The following is a 21438-nucleotide window of genomic DNA, read 5'->3' as shown; positions in this document are numbered from 1 at the left end:
GGTGGGAAGAGTAACAGGTCTCCTCAAAAGTCTGATGTAAGTCAAGGAACTTCTCTTCATAAAATTGCACATATATACATTCACACACACACACGAACACATACAATTTGGATGTAATGTTAAGAGCTAACAGAGTTCCTAAAAATTAGTTACCCTGGACAACAGGTTGCACTACTATGGTGGGTGTTTCTAATTGTATGGTTATACAGCTACTCCTTTTTTGCCCTTATCACTGTTTATAAGGCTTTGAGTTTTAATTAATATGAGTAATTTTATTCTAATACCTGGGAATATGCCCATTCACAGGAATCAGTTTGGCAAATAGGTTAAAATAAAGCTCTATTATTCAATAACACTTTTTAAGATTGTAGATTAAGAATCAAAAGTTAATGACATATCAGAAATATGCTTGAGCATACTTAAATAAAATAGTAAAATTCTATTAAATGATGTGATGGGAAAGAAGACTTAGAGCCAAAACGATGGAAATCACATGGTCTTGTTTTAACAGCTAGAGAGTTTTATAAGTTAATTGTCTTATCATTGTTATCTACAAAACAATTTGTTCCCAAAGGAAAGTAAGTAGAGCTTTAAATAAGTGGAATTACCCACAAAAATGGTAAAATTGTGAGTGAAATTAAACAATTCTGGAAATGGCCAAATAAATTCTCAGAAGTTTAAAATGACTATTTGATAGAATGGAATAAATGGTTACCTTAATGAGGCACTCTACATCATTATTGCTGGGTACTTTCTCATTAACAGATGGGGGAACATTCAGATAAAAAATCATCATTATCCAAAAGAAACAAACAAACACAGGTATTCTTGTGCCAACTGTTAAATTCCAGCTAGAAGTTAATGCCCATATCCATAGTAGTCATAAGGCTTTATTTTTTTCCCCAGAAAATTCTATATTTGTAAAGAGTTTTAGAAAAATAGGTGAGCTATACAACAAAATTAAACTTTGATAAAATTACAGAAATATTGATATATATCCAACTACTTGATATTTTTGTAAAATCTATTTTCTTTTCCCTTACCAGGACTAAGGCCAAATTCTGATTAATTTCTACTTGAACAAGTATAATTTTCCCATTTGAAGGTACATGACAACCAGATCTGTGTTCACACACATTGAACCACAAATGTTTAGTGTTGGCCAAATAAGTAGTCAGAATGAGATGTGGGATTTAATTCCTGGTTAGAAAGTACTGTTCATTCCCAAGCCACCCAGCCACCCAGCATAAATTTATTCTAAATGTAGAATAAATCTACATTTATTCTCATGTTTTGCCCCCATTATTGTACCTTCCCCACCAAGGATGTCTATTACTTCCATTAATCATCTTATAAGGACCAGCTTCAATCTGTCCTACAACGTTTATAGTCAAAAACATTTTTCCTCTTTTTTTTTTTTTTTTTTTTTTTTTTTTTGCAGTACGCAGGCCTCTCACTGTTGTGGCCTCTCCCGTTGCGGAGCACAGGCTCCGGACGCGCAGGCTCAGCAACCATGGCTCACAGGTCCAGCTGCTCCGCGGCATGTGGGATCTTCCCGGACCGGGGCACGAACCCGTGTCCCCTGCATCGGCAGGCGGACTCTCAACCACTGCGCCACCAGGGAAACCCTGTAGTCTAAAACCTTTTATAGATCTTCTTCAGTACCCAGGATCCGGCCAGCCAGCCAGCCAGGTGGGCAGCCAATCTATAAGTAGTCACTAAACACCACTAAGTACCACTCTTCTAGACATGAGGAAAACCAGTAGTTAGCTAGGTAAACAAAGTCCCTGCTTTCATGAAACATGAATTCTAGAGTGTGGTGACAGGTAATAAAGAAGTAAATTAATGAGATATTCAGACAATAATAAGCATGATGAAGAAAACAAAAGTTTGTGTGTGATACTGTATACAGTGACAGAGGCTAATTTATGCTGCGTAGTCAGGGAAGTCCTGGCAGAGAAGGTGACAGTGACTGAAGCATGACTGTCAAGAAGCCATGAACACGACGTTATAAATGTAGTAAGACTTCTAAGAAGGAAGAGATCACCATAGACTTGAGGATTCATAGATGATGAGGAGAACGATATATATTTTTTTAACATCCTTACTGGAGTATAATTGCTTTACAATGGTGTTAGTTTCTGCTTTACAACAAACTGAATCAGCTATGCATATACATATATCCTCATATCTCCTCCCTCTTGTGTTTCCCTCCTACCCTCCCTATCCCACCCCTCTAGGTGGTCACAAAGCACCGAGCTGATCTCCCTGTGCTATATGGCTGCTTCCTACTAACTATCTATTTTACATTAGGTAGTGTATATATGTGCATGCCACTCTCTCACTTTGTCCCAGCTTACCCTTCCCCCTCAAGTCCATTCTCTATGTCTGCATCTTTAATCCTGTCCTGCCCCTATATTCCTCAAAGCAATATATATATTTTTTACATTCCATATATATGTGTTAGTATACGGTATTTGTTTTTCTCTTTCTGACTTACTTCACTCTGTATGACAGACTCTAGATCCATCCACCTCACTACAAATAACTCAATTTCATTTCCTTTTATGGCTGAGTAATATTCCGTTGTATATATGTGCCACATATTGCTTAACCATTCATCTATCGATGGACACTTAGGTTTCTCCCATGTCCTGACTATTGTAAATAGTGCTGCAGTGAACATTGTGGTATATGACTCTTTTTGAATTATGGTTTTCTCAGGGTATATGCCCAGTAGTGGGGTTGCTGGGTCACATGGTAGTTCTATTTTTAGTTTTTTAAGGAACCTCCATACTGTTCTCCATAGTGGCTGTATCAATCTACATTCCAACTAACAGTGCAATAGGGTTCCCTTTCCTCCACACCCTCTCCAGCATTTATTTGTTGTAGATTTTTTGATGATGGCCATTCTGACTGGTGTGAGGTGATACCTCATTGTAATTTTGACTTGCATTTCTCTAATGATTAGTGATGTTGAGCATCCTTTCATGTGCTTGTTGGCAATCTGTATATCTTTGGAGAAATGTCTGTTTAGGTCTTCTGCCCATTTTTGGATTGGGTTGTTTGTTTTATTGATATTGAGCTGCATGAGCTGCTTGTATATATTGAAGATTAATCCTTTGTCAGTTGTTTCATTTGCAAATATTGTCTCCCATTCAGAGGGTTGTCCTTTCATCTTGTTTATGGTTTCCTTTGCTGTGTAAAAGCTTTTAAGTTTCATTAGGTCCCATTAGTTTGTTTTTATTTTCATTTCTCTAGGAGGTGGTTCAAAAAGGAACTTCCTGTAATTTATGTCAGAGTGTTCTGCCTATTTTTCCTCTAAGAGTATTATCGTGCCTGGCCTTACATTTAGGTCTTTAATCCATTTTGAGTTTACTTTTGTGTGTGGTGTTAGGGAGTGTTCTAATTTCATTCTTTTACATGTAGCTGTTGTTCATCATTGTTTGTTTCCTCTTAGTTCTTCTAGGTCCTTGTTAAACGTTTCTTGTATATTCTCCATTCTATTTCCAAGACTTTGGATCATCTCTACTATCATTACCCTGAATTATTTTTCAGGTAGACTGCATATTTCCTCTTCATTTGTTTGGCCTGGTGGGTTTTTACCTTGCTCCTTCATCTCCTGTGTGTTTCTTTGTCTTCTCATTTCGCTTAACCTACTGTGTTTGGGGGTCTCCTTTTTGAAGGCTGCAGGTTCATAGTTCCCGTTGCTTTTGGTGTCTGCCACCAATGGCTAAGGTTGGTTCAGTGGGTTGTGTAGGCTTCCTGGTTGAGGGGACTGGTGCCTGTGTTCTGGTGGATGAGGCTGGATCTTGTCTTTCTGGTGGGCAGGACCACATCCAGTGCTGTGTTTTGGGGTGTCTGTGAAGTATTATGCTTTTAGGCAGCCTCTCTGCTAATGGGTGGGGTTGTGTTCCGGTCTTGCTAGTTGTTTGGCATAGGGTGGCCAGCACTGTAGCTTGCTGGTCGTTGAGTGGAGCTGGGTCTTAGAGTTGAGATGGAGATCTCTGGGAGAGCTTTCACTGTTTGATATTACATGGAGCTGGGAGGTCTCTGGTGGACCAATGTCCTGAACTTGGATCTCGCACCTCAGAGGCACAGGCCTGACACCTGGCCAGAGCACCAAGACCCTGTCAGCCACACGGCTCAGAAGAAAAGGGATTAAAAAAGATGAAAGATAAGAAAGAAAGAAAAGAAAAGAAAAGAAAGAAAGAAAGAAAGGAAGGAAGGAAGGGTGGGAGGGAGGGAGGGAGGAAGGATGGAAGGAAGGAAGGAAGGAAGGAAAGAAAGAAAGAAAAGAAAATAGTTATTAAAATAAAGATTAAAAAAATTAAAATGTAATAAAAAAAGAAAGGGAAAAAAAAGAGACAGAAAGAAAGAAGAGAGCAACCAAACCAAAAAACAAAGCCATCAATGAAAACCAGCACTAAAAAGTATACTAAAAAAACCCAAAAAACAAACAAACAAAAAAAACGGACAGACAGAACCTTAGGACAAATGGTAAAAGCTAAGCTATACAGACAAAATCACACAAAGAAGCATAAACATACATACTCACAAAAAGAGAAAAAGTAAAAAAAAAAAAAATATATATATATATATATTAAAAAAAAGAGAGCAACCAAATCAATAAACAAATCTACCAATGATAATAAAGTGTAAATACTAAACTAAGATAAACATAAAACCAAAAATTAGATGCAGAAAGCAAACCCTAAGTCTACAGTTGCTCCCAAAGTCCACTGCCTCAATTTTGGGATGATTCGTTGTCTATTCAGGTATTCCAGAGATGCTGGGTACATCAAGTTGATTGTGGGGATTTAATCTGCTGCTCCTGAGGCTGCTGGGATATATTTCCCTTTCTCTTCTTTGTTCGCACAGCTCCTGGGGTTCAGCTTTGGATTTGGCCCTGCCTCTGGCTGTAGGTTGCCTGAGGGCGTCTGTTCTTCGCTCAGACAGGACAGGGTTAAAGGAGCAGCTGATTTGGGGGCTCTGGCTCACTCAGGCCGTGGGGAGGGAGGGGTACGGAGTGCGGGGCGAGCCTGTGGCGGCAGAGGCTGGCGTGACGTTGCGACAGCCTGAGGTGCACCCTGTGTTCTCCTGAGGAAGTTGTCCCTGGATCACGGGACCCTGGCAGTGGCGGGCTGCACAGGCTCCCAGGAGGGGAGGTGTGGATAGTGACCTGTGCTCGCACACAGGCTTCTTGGTGGCTGCGGCAGCAGCAGCCTTAGCGTATCATGCCCGTCTCTGGTGTTCGTGCTGATAGTCGTGGCTCGCGCCCATCTCTGGAGTTCGTTTAGGCAGTGCTCTTAATTCCTTTTCCTCGCACACCTTGAAATAATGACTCTTGCCTCATAGGCAGTTCCAGACTTTTCCCCGACTCCCTCCCGGCTAGCTGTGGCGCACTAGCCCCCTTCAGACTGTGTTCACACAGCCATCCCCAGATTTCTCCCTGGGATCTGACCTCCGAAGCCCGAGCCTCAGCTCCCAGCCCCCGCCCGCCCCGGCGGGTGAGCAGACAAGCCTCTCGGGCTGGTGAGTGCTGGTCAGCACCGATCCTCTGTGCAGGAGTCTCTCCACTTTGCCCTCTGCACCCCTGTTGCTGCGCTCTCCTCCGCGGCTCTGAAGCTTCCCCTCTGCCCACCCCCTGTCTCCACCAGCGAAGGGGCTTCTTAGTCTGTGGAAATTTTTCCTCCTTCACAGCTCCCTCCCAGAGGTGCAGGTCCCATCCCTATTCTTTTGTCCCTGTTTTTTCTTTTTTCTTTTGCCCTACACAGGTACGTGGTGAGTTTCTTGCCTTTTGGGAAGTCTGAGGTCTTCTGCCAGCGTTCAGTAGGTGTTTTGTAGGAGATGTTCCACATGTACATGTATTTCTGATGTATTTGTGAGGAGGAAGGTGATCTCCACGTCTTACTCCTCTGCCATCTTGAAGGTCTCTTGAGCAGTATATTTTAATCTGAGTCTTAAAAGTTTATTAAGAATGAGTTAGGGCTTCCCTGGTGGCGCAGTGGTTGAGAGTCCGCCTGCCGATGCAGGGGACACGGGTTCGTGCCCCGGTCCGGGAAGATCCCACATGCCGCGGAGTGGCTGGGCCTGTGAGCCATGGCCGCTGGTCCTGCGCATCCGGAGCCTGTGCTCTGCAACGGGAGAGGCCACAACAGTGAGAGGCCCGTGTACCGCAAAAAAAAAAAAAAAAAAAAAAAAAAAAAAAAAGAATGGGTTAAATGGAAAACAGGTGAGAGAGAAAGCAGAAAACAGGCGAGGGAGGAAAGAAGAGTAATTCAAAAGAAAAAATCTGCTCTTACAAATCACTCAATTACACAACTTCCCACTCTTGCAAATGGACCATGTATTATACTAGTTTACATCTCACCCATTCTACTCTTCTATTTTACTCCTAACCACAGTTCAATTAAATAAAAATGTACTAAATTCGTTTACCTGAAAAATGCTGTGCTTTATGCAGTGTGGAATATAGATATAAGTAAGATGCAAGTCTTTCTCTCAGTTTTAGCATCTGTGTAGTAATTTCAGGGGCATCCAAAATATTGTTATACAGTGTAACCACAAAAAAGAAAGTGTGAAAATAAAGTGCGATAACAATGAAGAAATTTAAAGTCTATAAAATGGAGAAGAGTCAAATAACGTGTCACATAAGTTGTGTGACAAATACAAAAATATAGAAATGTCTAGCAAAATGATTTTTTCTAAGAGACTTGGGAGAGGGGGTAGGATGAGGAGAAAAGAGAAAGGTAAAGGCTTGTGCAAGGAGAATTTCAAGGGTGATGCTCTAGGATCTGTTTGTTATTTTCCTCAAAATAACATATATTCCAGAATGTAAAGGTCAGAAGAAATGAAAAAGCATCACATGACACCAATCCTGGCATTTTCCTAATTTTCTCACTGATAAAGAATTTAATAAGTGTGTATACCTCACATATAATACTTTATATATAACAATATTGGTGACCCTACCACAAAACACATTACACATTACACATTTTCAAGCAAATATTTACAGTGAAACTACTCTACTCTAATTATACTTTTGACCAGGCTTTGCAATCGAAAAGTAACATAATTATTACTAAAAAGTCAATGTGATATATATGAAATAATTATGCATACCTTTTAAAGAATGTACTAAATTTGTATTTTTTAATATTAAGAAGTGTATGTAAAGAAAGCAGTACTTGCAGAATAAAAACATAGTATACTATAGTTGAGTGCTATCCGTGAAATTTCATTTCATAAAATTATAACAAAATTGTACACTATTGTTTAAAACAATTCAGTTAACAGATTAAAAGTTCACTAAATCATGATTGTTTAATGTAAATATCTATTTGCAAAAATGCATCCTTAACAACTTAGATAACACACATATTCTTTCAGAATTTGTTGATGATCCAAACATTTGATATGTGCTTCAGCTAATAAGCACTAATACTTAAAACACAAAATTCCAGTGTTAACAACTCAAACTTTAGTTAAACACATTTTTATTCATTGTGCATTTAGTTTCCAAATTCTTCCACTTTCTAAGATGTAAGAAGCTCACAATTTGCCATTTTAATAAGATCTATATAAATGCATTTAATATTCAAAATCTGACTTGTTGTCAGTCCTAATTAAAGTAAACAAAGCTTTGCAATGAATGAATTAAATTACTTTGAAACTAGTATGTCTAACTAAGATGAAAAGCAAACGAGTACAATCTAATCTCAGCAAAGAATATTTATGATTATAAGCTTTGTCAATAGCAAAGTGCACCAACTGTTCATATATCTGACTTCCAAGAGATACATGAATGCTAATCAGTTCATTAGAGGCTTCTAGGTTGTGATATTTAGCGACAGGATGTAGGAGCTTTCTTGTCCATGAAGTGTAATTGTACTCAGAATGAAAAATTGTTTCCAACAAAGCTTCATCCTTCCTATTTCTGATTTCCTGCTCATTGCTTTTTATGAGCTACATACCTTTCAAGAAGCTGACATCATTCAGCTTCTGTGTCATATGAACACAAGTATGCATAGGTCCTGAGATCATCTGCTGAGCAGGATTCTACTACCTTTATTCTAAGCTCAGAAATTTATCTCAGGTCCTATGTTCCAGGTAACTGAGCTTCATAATTAGTACATGTACAGTATATTACCAGAAACTGTATGCAAGCAAAACCTTTTATAAAATGCTTTCTATCTGTAGGGAACAATAAAAAGTGCCTCGGTGAACAGTTCTTAATGATTACAATAAATTGTCACATATGAATATTTTAATATGATAAAATTGGGGGGGGGAAGCTAAGAATGATGAATCTGATACAATTCTTCAATAAGAAATTTTGTTTAAAAAGCATATTTTGCCAAATTAAAAGGTGTGGCAAATATATATTTGATGGATAAACACAGACTTTAGTTTTAAAAAAACAACCTTCTCAAATGTATTGATAAAGGCATCCTGCCTAATAAAAGAAGAAACTGGGTGGGTAGGAAACATATGAAAGGAAACAAACACATTAGCCTGAATTGATTGTTGTTGGAGTGCATTTTTATGATATTTCCCAAAAGAGACAGTGAAGAAAGCTAAAATTGAACTAATTAACAATTAAGCTGAAAGTATATAATACAATAAAATCTATGACAAGCCAGGTAATAATTTTGTGATTTGCCATATCTCAGTGGAGAAGAGATAGAAAGAGGAAAAGTAGTTACTTTATTTCAAGTATCTCAGTTTAAAATAAAATATGAGGAGTATCTATTTATAAAAGCTTGTTTAGAAGTGGGTTATCCTTTCATATAGAATTCTGAAGTCCATATGGAATTTTGATAATGCATAGTAGTATTACTTTATTAGAAGGCAAAAGATATCTAATTTCACAGAATGGTTTGGAAAGCAACTCAACATTAGTTTCTGGAAATAAAAAAAAAAGTTTACTACTTCAATCACTCATTAGAGATTAACTGACAAACTTAGTGAAACCAAAGATAATTGAATTTAAAGGAACCTTAAATTAAGCAGGACACAATCCTAATGCTGTTAGTTATGTATATATGTATATCCACACACACACTTCCACATAAACACACACACACACATATTTTGTCAATGTTATTTTGGGTCTAGAGAATACCTACACCAATAGTGATTGGGATAGGTTCGGTTCTGATTTTGGAACCATGTTGTATTTCTAAAGGAGATTTTAAAGTTTCTTGAATATGAGTTAATTTTTAATATATAACAACTCTTGTAATTAAGCTGACTAGTCACAACAGTTTATAAAGTCTTCATCTGCTTCCTAAAACATTTCAAAACTATCTAAATCACAACATGACATTAGATTCAAACTTCCTCAAATTGAGTTTTCCTATCCTTTCAGTTTACCATGAACATCAGAAGGAAATAGGGCATATGGAAGAAAAAAGATGAGACAACATATTATTCATATTGATAAAAAGGAAAAAAGGATTGAAATCAATAAACTTCTATATTATTCTTGATAGGTAAAAGCCTTGATAAATTTCCTTGCAAGAAGGCAAAGCTTAAACCTTCTATAATTTGGCTCTGTAGGGTGATCTCTGGTTATGCAAGTATACTTAAAATGTTAAGTAAATCATACTCCTAATTGACTAGTGACTTAAGCTATTTAGATATCAAAGGATATGGACATCTTTGTCACAAACTTATCATGCAAGTCCTCAGGAGGGGGAGAGATTTTCAAATCTTTCTCAAGCTGTTGAAGCTGCTTTCCCATCTGCTTCAAATTCTTTTCCAGGGTTTCTACAGAAACTAAGAGAGAGAATATTATATGCATTAGAAGGACAAAATTATAATATAAAAAAGTAAAACACTCTAGAAACAAAACATTTGTGAAAAACCTTAAAATAATAATAGAAATCCACTAAAATAAATGAAAGATAAATTTCACTTAAATTTTTTTTATTTTTAAATCCAGAAATGAAGAAAATTTAATAAAAGATTATTTAAAACAGAAGATGAAATTTAGGAAAAGCTCACATGTACAAACCACATTTAAGAAATACTTTTTGTTGAAAATCAGAGTCCTTGACCTCTACAAACACAACAAAATAAACAGTCTATTCAGAAAAAGAAGGCAACGAAAGACAATGTTTTTAAAATTAAAACTATTTCAATATAATTTTAGCATTTTTCAAAATCATGACCTTTTGAGAGGGAAAAATAAAATATACACGGAAAACATGGGGAAAGTATGCTCTTCTGTTCAAGGTCTCCCATGACAGGAATGAAAAGGTATCAGGGGTTATTTGAATAACATGTGAAACAAATGTCAAACTTTCTTTAGTGGTACTATGAGGACAATCTGTGTTTATTAACTAATAAAGATTTTTTTGTGTGTACATTCTTGCCCAGTGCAAATCACAAGTGATTCACATACAGCTAAACCCAGGATGGATGGATAGATGGCTGGATGGAAGATAGGTATATTATAATTTTTAATTAACATTAAAATTGAATGTGTTAGCACACCATTGAACAAAATCACATACTTAAAACATTATGATTAAGTTTTCTGATCAAATTTTATTACACACACACATCAAATTTGGGAAACACCTAGAGAAAAGACAAATAAAATCTGAGGAACTCCCATGTAACAAAAAGCACAAGGCAAGCACTGGGAAGGAACATAGGTGGATTATTTTTTTCTGACACCTAATACTTCATTCCAATAGCTAACAATTCTCCAATTCTCCAACACCAACTGGGTATCTCCCAATTCACTTCAATTCTGACATGCATTGCCTGGAGTTAGCCCAGAACCAACAGGTTTAAGGACTCAGTCCCACAAGACTGCCCTCACTTCACAGGACAGTCACAAGTCCCAGGGATCACCCATACTTCTAACTAATGATAAACTCAAGGGTTCCCATGCCCTCCCCACCAACCCATTTATTTTTTATAATGTGAAAAAATTATAATCTGAGCTCCCTCACAGAACTCAGGGAAGTACTTACTATGTTGCTACTACAGTTTTTATTATAAAGGATATAACTCAGGAATAGCCAAATGGAAGACATGCATAGGGCAAGGAATGGGGACGGAGGGGGTAGCACAGTCTCCATGCTCTCTCCAGGTACGCTGCCCTCCCAGCGTATCCCTGTGCTCACTACAGCAGAAGCTCCCTTAGCCTCGTCATTTCAGTCTCATCGAAGCTTCACAACACAGGCACGATTGAGTACATCACTGGCGATTGGTGACTGAACTGGAGCTCAGAGGGTGGGCTGAAAGTTCTAACCCTCTAATCACATGGTTGGTACCTCTGTCAACCAGTGCCCCCATCCTGAAGCTCCCTAAGCTGGCCCTCCTCCCATCTGCCTTGAGTCATCTCAGTAGCATACAAAATACACTCTCATCATTTAAGAAAGATTTTAGGAATCAGGAAAAAGACCCAATATATAGTTTTTACTCTGCCACATGGACACTGAAGTGCATGTCTGGTCAGAAGGCAGAACTCCAGTACCTGTGAGGAGGTATGAGTACATTTTTGATTTATGAATTGTCACCTTCAGAGCTGCCTAACAGCCTGGGCAGCCCACAGAGGAGACCAGGTGCTTGTAATTGAACATAGAGCTAGCCCAGTGAGTGCTTCTCAGTGGGATGAGAGAAGGGCTTCAGGTTCAGATGAAAGGCTTATTAGGGGATCCTCTGAGCCTCTTCCAACTCATTGGTAGCAGTGGGTCAGGGACTACGTTCTATCACTGTGATATGAAGCAACTTCTCACTGGCTCAATTTCCACATGAGTGAAATAGGAAGAATCTCGCCTCATACCTTTACCTCACTGATATTTCATAAAGATCAAATGCTACGATATAGGATGAAGAATTTTTTTTAAATAAAATGGATTATGAGATGTTACTCATTCTTAGAACTCAGTAAGACATGAAAACCTTAAAGATTAAAGTAAGTAATATTAGAATCTAAGGAAACTTAAAAAACAAATCGTCATCATCACCATCATCATCATCATCATGCCAGGAACAGTGTTGTAGAACTCAGGCTAAAAAGAAAAGTTGCTAATTTCAAGAGCAAAATGTTTGGGATGTTAGGAAGCTTTGGGGCATATTCAAACATTTAAGGTTGACATCATGAGTAAGACGGTTGTCTTAAAAAATGGTTCTGTGGCTACTCTACAGATGGAAATCCCATTAAGCCATTATTTAAGCTTCAGCAGCACTATCTGATTACATTTATATATTATAGTTAAGAGAATTTAAGTGTGATTGATCAACTTTTCACTGCTGGTTTTTAAATGAAGACCAAAGCACAACTGAAAGAAAGAAACGTGTGTGCAAGTTCTAGGAGAATAAAATATAATCCAGTGTTTGGGGCTATCTGATGGGTAAAACTAAAGAGTATTTAAGAATTTCTTTGGTGTTTTTCCTTTTCAGCAATTATGTTTACAAAGATAGCACCTTTATACATCCGTGAACATAATTTAGTCATACTTTTCCCATGTGTCAAGTTTTTTGAGGTCAGTGACTATACTTTTTTGTATTAGAAATCCCAATTGGAGCAGAGAATTTTAAATTGTACACCCTCAAAGAAGTGTTAGTTTACTGGTGCCTCTGTATCTGACCTGTATATGAGTTTTATCTTTCAACTTTGTCACATTTCTTGACCAAGAAATTAATCTTATTTTTTATTTTTAATTCCTTTTCATTATTTAGAAGTAACAAAACATAGCCATCATCAAACAGAATTGACTAGATTTTTTTAAGGCAATTTCAATTTTTGAATTTTACTCAATATTCAATCAGATGGGATGTCTCTCAGTCACCTCAGATACCATGTATCTCTGTCCCCAACTAACTTCCCATCTGTAATCTCCACACGTTAGTGGGCAGCAGAACCATAAATTCTGTTTCCTGTGCTAGAAACCTGCTAGTCTTGACCCTTCCCTCTCCTGAACCCTCAGATCCAAAGGATCATGACATTCCTCGCATTTTACTTGACAAATAGTACCTACTTCCTTGCTAGGTTGAACACTATTCAAGGCATCTGGAACACTTTTCTCTGCCCTCTTGTCTCCTACTGTTTCTCTCAGAGCCATATCCACACTGTACATGGAAGTTTCCAGACAAACATTAATTTAAAGATGTCCCTTCCCTGCTTAAAAACCAGACAATAAACTGCTTACATGACAACATCAGAGTTCCACCCACAACTTGGCTCTACCTCCTAATCAGCCACACTTTACTTCCAAATCAACAGTCCTGCTCGTAGTTCCCTTCCTCCCAAACCCTTTCATCTATTCCGTACCTGATGCTGGAAATACCGTGTCTATTTGCCTTGCCCATTCCACCCAAGTCATTCTTATTCATACTCTACAGTAAGAGTCCAAAACCCCAGTCAGGCCCCTGGTGACGTGCCTTCCCTACCTGTCATACCTGGTAATTATCTCTATCTTTGCAATTACTACACTCTATTACTTTTATCGTTTTATGTGTCTTCCTCTCCCAACTAACTGGGAATTCCTAAGGGAAGAGAGCCATATTTTATTCATCTTTGTACCTTGGGTTACATAACATAGTGCAGATACTCAAATGTTTGTTGAAGGAATGGATTTTGTATTTAACTTTAACCTCTTGAGATAAAAGCATTAAAAATGGGAAAATATAACAGATTAAATATCTAAAACCTTAAAATCCAAGACATAGACTTTTCTCCAAGTGCCTACTTATTATGATAATTATACATTAGAGGTGTGAGAAAAGTTCTGAATAAAAGTCAAAATCACAACCATAAATATTTAGATTTACAGAAATCATGAAGAGAGGCTCTCTGTAATGTGATGGCCTCTATGATTTACCACGTTAAGATTTCAAATAAAAAAGGAGAAACTGTATACATTTAAGTAATCTCTGTAATTAAATAATAATTGTCTATGAATATCTCCTGGAGGTATTGGTCATTATTTTATAACAAGCTTACTAAGAAATGTCACAGTCATTCTTACATACCATGATACATTAAGGGGAAGTTGATTCCTTTAAAGAATGCTTAAACAGCAACTTATTAACAAAAAAACTGTACACATTCAAACTAAATTACCCTCCCTATGCTCCTAGACACAATTGTTTTGTGAGAGAAACTAGGGCCTATAGCATTTCAAGCTTTCAACATAGTGATTTTTCCTAGACGACTGTAATAATAAAGGTATTAATAAAGCTGTAAGAATATTTCACAAATGCAGGTTAAAAATAATAAAATGAATGGACAAGATGGACAAAAACCTCAGGACCATTAAAAGAAATCCCTAACATTAAGTAGGCCTAGAACAAAATCTAAGATCTACAGTATCATTATAACGTTCATTATGTTGACGGAAAAGCACAAAACTGAAGTAAGATGGTAAAAAAAGCAGAAACTCAAAATAAATTGCAGTTTGATTCATAACAGGCAAAGGTGTAAACTGAAAGAAGCAATGCTAAGTGACAGGCCAGTCATCCTCAGCTTGTCTTCTGCTCAGCTTTTCCTTCTTCCCATTGTTCTGATTCTTGATGGAACTCCACATAATAATACATTACAATTTGCATCTCCTAATTAATTTATTATATTGGGTTGGTCAAAAAGCTCATTTGCGTTTTTCCATAAGATGTTACAGAAAAATCCGAATGAACTTTTTGGCCAATCTAGTACTACAGAGGACCCCTGACTTACGTTCCACTTAACGATTTTTCAACTTTACGACGGTGGGGAGAGCTATGCATTCAATAGAAACCATACTTCGTACGCTGAATGCTGATCTTTTCCCGGGATAGCAATATGTGGTACACACTTTTGTGATGATGGACAGCAAGCCGCAGTTCCCAGTCAGCCATGCAAGAGTAAACAATCGATACGCTTACAAACCATTCTGTACCCAGAGAACCATTCTGGTTTTCACTTTCAGCACAGTATTCAATAAATTGCATGAGCTATTCAACACCTTATTATAAATTAGGCTTAGTGTTAGATGATTTTGCCTAAGTATAGGTTAATGTAAGTGTTCTGAACACGTGTAAGTTAGGCCAGGCTAAGCTATGAACTTTGGTAGGTTAGGTGTATTCAATGAATTTTCAACTTATGGTATTTTCAACTTGCAATGGGTTTATCTGGATGTAACATCATCATAAGTCAAGGAAGATCTATACATGCAATGACGGTTTTGCTGTTACCTTTTTTATATGCATCACACTGCAAGGGAATTGCCTATATTTGTTATGGAGTCTGGAGAGAGGACAGATAAGCAGAAGGCAAGCAGAGGAAATGACAAGCACAACCAGTGAAAGGGCTCCAGTCGGTTCTGCTGACCCATTTCCCTCACTCTTGGCAGAAAAGAAGTAGCCTTGTCCTCTCTGACTATGAAGAGGGTGCTAAAGGCATAACAAACTTTTTACAAGAGAAAACAATAATAGTGGGAGAAGCCTATCTAATGGAAAATCATGTTTACCTATAAGAATTTGAAAACTCCTTTCTGCAAATAAGATGTTCAAGAAAATGGTAAATATTAAAGAAAAGAGGCCCATAATAGAGATGTTTGTAACAATATTCAAAATATTCCCTCAAGATAATGGTTTTGGGTGCACGTTTGTGGGAGGGAGGTGTGGCTGCTTTTAATGTGTCCCATGATAAATATTAAGGATAGACTAACTCACAGGCAAATTATGAGATGAGTTTTCATGTATGGCTATTGGAGACCATGCAGCCTAACAAGTCCTGGACTGCATGCATATCTCTAAACTTGAAAAATTCCAAATTTTTTCTCCTGCTTAGATCTTTCCCCTGAACTCCAACTGCCCGTTGAATATCTTTACTTAATATTTAATAGGCATCTTAAACTCACATTTTCAAATTGGAACTTATCTTCCTTCTGGAATCTGCTCCTGCACCTCAGTAAATGATTGGTGTTATGACTCCACTCTTTCCCTCATACCCCACACACCCAATCACAGAGTAAATGCCGTTGATTTCTACCTTCAATGTAGGTGCATTGCCTAAATCCTTCTCACCTCCCTTGCTACAACCTCTTGGTCCCAGCCAACATGCTCTCTCCCCTGGATTATTCTTACAGCATCAAACTCGTTTCATTGCATCTGCCCATTGTTCCTCTACATTTTCCCCCAAAGAAGCAGCCAAAGCAATCCTTTGAAAATGCAAGTCAGATGTCACTCTTTTGCTCAAAGCCCTTCCAATGGCTACCCATCTCAGAGCAAAGTCAAAATCCTTATAATGGCCAATAATGTCCTATTGGATCTGCTACCTTTCTGACTGTATCTCCTATTATGCCCTCCCTCCCCCTCCCTACCTCTGATCCAGTCTCACATCCATATCTAGGGCTTAGGCACCTGCTCTTCCCTCTGCCTAGAGTGCTTCTCTCACATACCTTGTCATGCCTCCTCACTCCTTTGTCAGGCTTTCACGCAAAGGCCTTCACTATGGGGCTTTCTCTGACCTCCCAACCTACATTCCAAAAAACAAGCAAACAAACAAAAAAACACCTGGCCTAGGATTCCACAGCTAACCACCTGACATACTATACATTGACTTCTTTCTTTGTTCTGTATCCACTACCTGAAACATCAACTTCTCTCAGAGAGTGGAGACTTTTTCCTTTGTGTTCATATACTACTCCATCCAGTACCCCAAATGGAACCTGAGACAGAAGAGGCATTCAGAAAACAACTCATGAAATACTGAATGAATGAATCTTATGTAAGCCACTGTCACTTTTTTTTTTTCTGTCACTCAAAGTCAGTCTAATCCTTATTCTTTTTTGTTTGGTTGTTTTTTGTTTTTTGTGTTAGTCTAATCCTTATTAATACAAGTGCCTAGGACAGTGTCTGCCATGCAGCAAGAGTTTGATAAACTTTTTGGAAATAATTCTTTCCTTATAGGGTCAAAACATCAAAAACTATTAATGAGCACTAGTTCTTTTTTTCTGTAAAATATGTAGTTTGACAGACAGCTACTGAGAAGCTGCCATCAAGGTGATAGACTTATTTACATGACACAGGGTCTCCCAACTGATCAGTTTTAAATCTTTGCTTCTGAGGACAGAGGAGAAGATTATCTAAAAAGACATTTTCTTTAGGTTTTCCTATAAAGGAGAGTAAACATCTGTTTAGATGTTTCTATTACTTCTATCATCTATCTTCAGTATTAGTTCATATTTCTATATGGCATTCCTCAATAATTCTGGGCTGATAAATTTGATTTTCCATAACAGGCAAACACCTCCAGGAAAAAAATAACTATAAGTTGTTGAAGAGTTGCTGGAGACTAGTTGCTTTCAAAGGTTGTTTAGTAGTAGGAACCCTTTTTCAAAAGAAATTTTACATCAAAGTTCAAAATATGAATTAAAAATAGTGTCAGGCTGAAGCACAGAAGGGTAAATAGAATCCATTTTCCATATTCCATTCCTTATGCTATTATGTCCAACTGGAGAAAATGCATTGAGCTGTACATTTATGATTTGTGCAATTTCCTATATGTATATTATTATCTAATTTTTAGAAAGTACAACAGTTTTTCAATAACACAAATCTACAGAATTCTTGGCCTTGTACTCTAAAGCTTGCATGATTTTTAGGCAAGACAGTTGGAATCCGTTCAAACAATTTTCGAGAATATATATTAAAATTCCATAATAATATATTATATCCATGTTTACCTGCATCATTAATGACAGCATAGGCAGATGTGTGTAAACAAGGGGCAAGACGGGAATAAAGACACAGACCTACTAGAGAATGGACTTGAGGATACGGGGAGGGGGAAGGGTAAGTTGTGACAAAGTGAGAGAGTGGCATGGACACACATACACTACCAAACGTAAAATAGACAGATAGTGGGAAGCAGCCGCATAGCACAGGGAAATCAGCTTGGTGCTTTGTGACCACCTAGAGGGGTGGGATAGGGAGGGTGGGAGAGTGGGAGGGAGGGAGACGCAAGAGGGAAGAGATATGGGGACATATGTATATGTATAGCTGATTCACTTTGTTATAAAGCAGAAACTAACACACCACTGTAAAGCAATTATACTCCAATAAAGATGCTAAAAAAAAGAAATAATCACTGAAAAACAACAGCAACAACAACTACAACAAATGTAGAGAATATTTACATAGTGCTTACTAGGTGCTACATACAAGCTTTATAAATATGTACACATACAAACCTATTTAATCCTCACACCAAACCTTTAAATTAATACTACTATTATCCCCATTTTATACATAAGAAAACTGAGTCCTAGAGAGGATAAGAAACTCATCCAAGGTTATTCCTCTGGCAATGGGCAGAGTTGGGGTTTGAACCCCAGGTGTCTAGCTCCAGAGTCCATGATTGTAATAATAGCCTCTCCTGTAATATAATGACTCTATCACGTTTTCATTTCACCCAATGAAATCATTTATTGGAATTACTGTGATTGTCACTGCCTGTCAATAAAAACTCCTTAAATTCAGCGGCATATTATGAATTTCAGCTTTAACTGCTTCAGTATTTACATATGATGATATAAGAAAAAGGTATTTCACAGCTCATCATCAACAATAACCCTTAAACACCAAAACATTTCACAACATAATATAAACGCTTTCTATATATAAAGCTAACAGTGCAGTTACCCTTAACTATTTCATAATACTCAGATGATGGTGCTGCCTCCATGCACTTATAGGAGTGATGACAAGGATGAATGGAGTGGGTTGAATAGTGTCCTCCAAACTCCATGTCCACCCAGAACATCAGAAAGGGACTTATTTTGAAACAGGGTCTTGCAAAGAGAATTAGTTAAAGATCTCAAGAGGAAATCATCCTGGATCTAGGGTGGGCCCTAAATCAAGTGATTGCTGTCCTTAAAAAGAGATGTGAGGATACAAAGACATGGAGAAGGAAGCAATATAAAAATAGAGGCACAGGGATGCCAAGGATTGCTGGCAGCAACTAGAAGCTTAGAGAGAGGCATTGGATGGTTTCTCCAGAGAGACTACAGAAGAAACCAATCCTACCGACACCTTGATTTCAGATTTCTGTATTCCTGAACAGTTAGAGAACAAATTTATGTTGTTTAAAGTGACCTGGTATGTGGTGATAGTTTATGGCAGCCCTAGGAAACTAAAACTACTAATTCAAGATTTTGCAAGCTATATAAACACAGTCTGGTTTGGGGAAGCAGCTGGCAATTCTACCTTCAGCATCTTATCAGCTCCATGCCTCTTCACCCAGTTGGTTACATGTCAGTTTTGTGAGCAATGAGATTCAACAGACAGCCATAACTGTGTTTGCTCCATCCACTGCTTAAGTTTCTTTATAGTATACAGATTTGTTATGTTAAGCTATCCTTCAAAATGCTGGGAAAATTTCTTTCATCTACCTGGTTTGTAATTTCTCACTTCATGTTGCAAAACTGAAGTGCAGTAAATACTGCTTCCCAGCCAGCAGTCTAAGAAAGCTCCAAGACCTTGGTTGTCACTGTTGATTCTCTCCTGTTACTTGATGTTAGCTATGGCTCATAGGTGACACTGATAGAACTATTCAAATAGCTATTTCAAATCTGTGGCTGGCCAAAAATCTGCAAACACTGTAAACTGTTAGTTTCTTGAAAAGATTAATGCTGTATTGATGCCACTTTCAGTCTGCTAACCTCCAAAAAAGATACAGAGGTCTTCCTGGTGTGGTTCTCTTCTTCATCATCATCTATCAGCCCAAGCAGCAGCCAATTTAGGAAATGTTCCTAGCTCAGTATCTCAAAAAGCAATCTTTAGCTTGCAAGTAGTTCCTCCATGCCAGTGTTCTTCAACGTCACTCTAAAGAATCCTTATTCCTTCTAGAGATTTTGGCCATGTTCTGTCTATATTCCTTTCTGCTGCCTTCCAAAATAGTTTAAATTTGCACCATAAAATAGTGTAATACAACCTTATCACACTCAGGTCTCCAATTTAAACTTCTGATGCCAACTCTACATAGATAATCCTTGGAAATAAACTGGCAGGACTTAAATAAAATGTTGCTCATCAAACAACTTGGACCTAGTGGCTCTTTACCAGTACACTGCACTCCCAGTACACTATAAATATTTTTCATAAATCCTGCAATTACCTTGTGAATGGTTCAGTTATATTTTATCATACCTTTTTATGTTAAAAGTGTTAATTTGCTGAATGTAAAATTTTATATATATAACCCTTTTAGTAAGTATATGGAAACCTACATGTGAATTGTCTTTAAAAAATTATTTTTAAATTATATTTAGCTTGTAGTAACATTAAAATTGTTTTACAGTCCCTGAGTATATGTATTAGATGGCTACAGATAGTCAAAATAGTTGAGATATAACTACATAGGAGTCATAAACTAGCTTTCCAAACATAGCCTCTTACTCTTCATCTATACGTGGAATCAATGGTACACAAGTAGGAGACATCAAATACTTTCACTATTTCCACAGGACAATGAAAAAAAAAAAGGTAAAACCATCTATTCATACCTCACATTTAGAAAACTGTCAACAGATAGTTCAGAGTGTTACTAGTGTTTGTTAGCTACTTGCTTATAAGAAAATTACAACTACTACAGTAGCAAAACAGGGAGAAGTAGTAAAGAAATATATGTAGGGATATAATGAGTAAAAGACATGATAAAATAAAACAAAAACTTAGTACACTTAGTTCAGTGTAAATGAATGCATTCTAAAATAAGATCCAGGAGATGCCACAGATCTCACCCTGAAAATTAAATGTAAATGCTCATGAGTATATTTATTTAGAATGCCTCAATATTTCCTCATACATGTACTAATTTATATGTCATCTATTTAAAAAAAGGAATTGAGGCATATTTGGAATTATTTAAAACCATGTGATAATTCATGGTTTGTGTAAGAACCTTTGCTATTCCTAAACTGATTACTAGTGAACATCCAACACAGCAGGTCTAGGACTGTTTCTTCAAATTATCTGATAAAGTCAAAAATCATGCAGTATAGGCCACTCTATTCTAAAGCCAAAAAACTAAGCAAGAAAAATGTCTTAAATTATTGGATTAGTTTGCTAGGGCTGCCATCACAAAATGCCACAGACTGGGTGGCTTAAACAATAGAAATTTATTTTCTCACAGTTCAAAAGGTTGGTAAGTTTGATTTCTTCTGAAACATCTCTCCTTGGCTTGCAGGTAGCCACCTTCTCTCTGTGTCCTCACATGGCTGGTCTGGTATGCATACCCCTGATGTCTCTCTGGGTCTAAATTTCCTCTTCTTATAAGCACATAGGTCAGATTGTACTAGGGCTCACCCTATGGGTCCCATTTTAACTTAAGCACCACTTTAAAGACCCTCTCTCCATATACAGTCACATTCTGAGGTACCAGGGGTCAGGGCTTCAACATACAAAGGGCTTCAATATATGGGGACAGAA

General features: G+C 37.5%; 1 protein-coding gene across 1 annotated transcript in view; it reads right to left on the bottom strand.

The window, feature by feature from the left end:
* Positions 1–21438, bottom strand: part of DIAPH3 (diaphanous related formin 3) — a gene marked incomplete at both ends in the record, with an annotated part of 534203 nt that overhangs the window by 187682 nt on the left and 325083 nt on the right. The window contains one exon of the mRNA XM_079721707.1: positions 9660–9786. Coding sequence (XP_079577833.1) covers positions 9660–9786 — 127 coding nt within the window. The remainder of the gene's footprint in view (positions 1–9659; positions 9787–21438) is intronic.

Source organism: Hyperoodon ampullatus (assembly GCF_949752795.1).
Source record: "Hyperoodon ampullatus genome assembly, chromosome: 16".
Lineage (NCBI taxonomy): Eukaryota > Metazoa > Chordata > Mammalia > Artiodactyla > Ziphiidae > Hyperoodon > Hyperoodon ampullatus.
The sequence above is the reverse complement of the archived record's forward strand: the minus strand, read 5'-3'. Positions and strand labels throughout refer to the sequence as shown.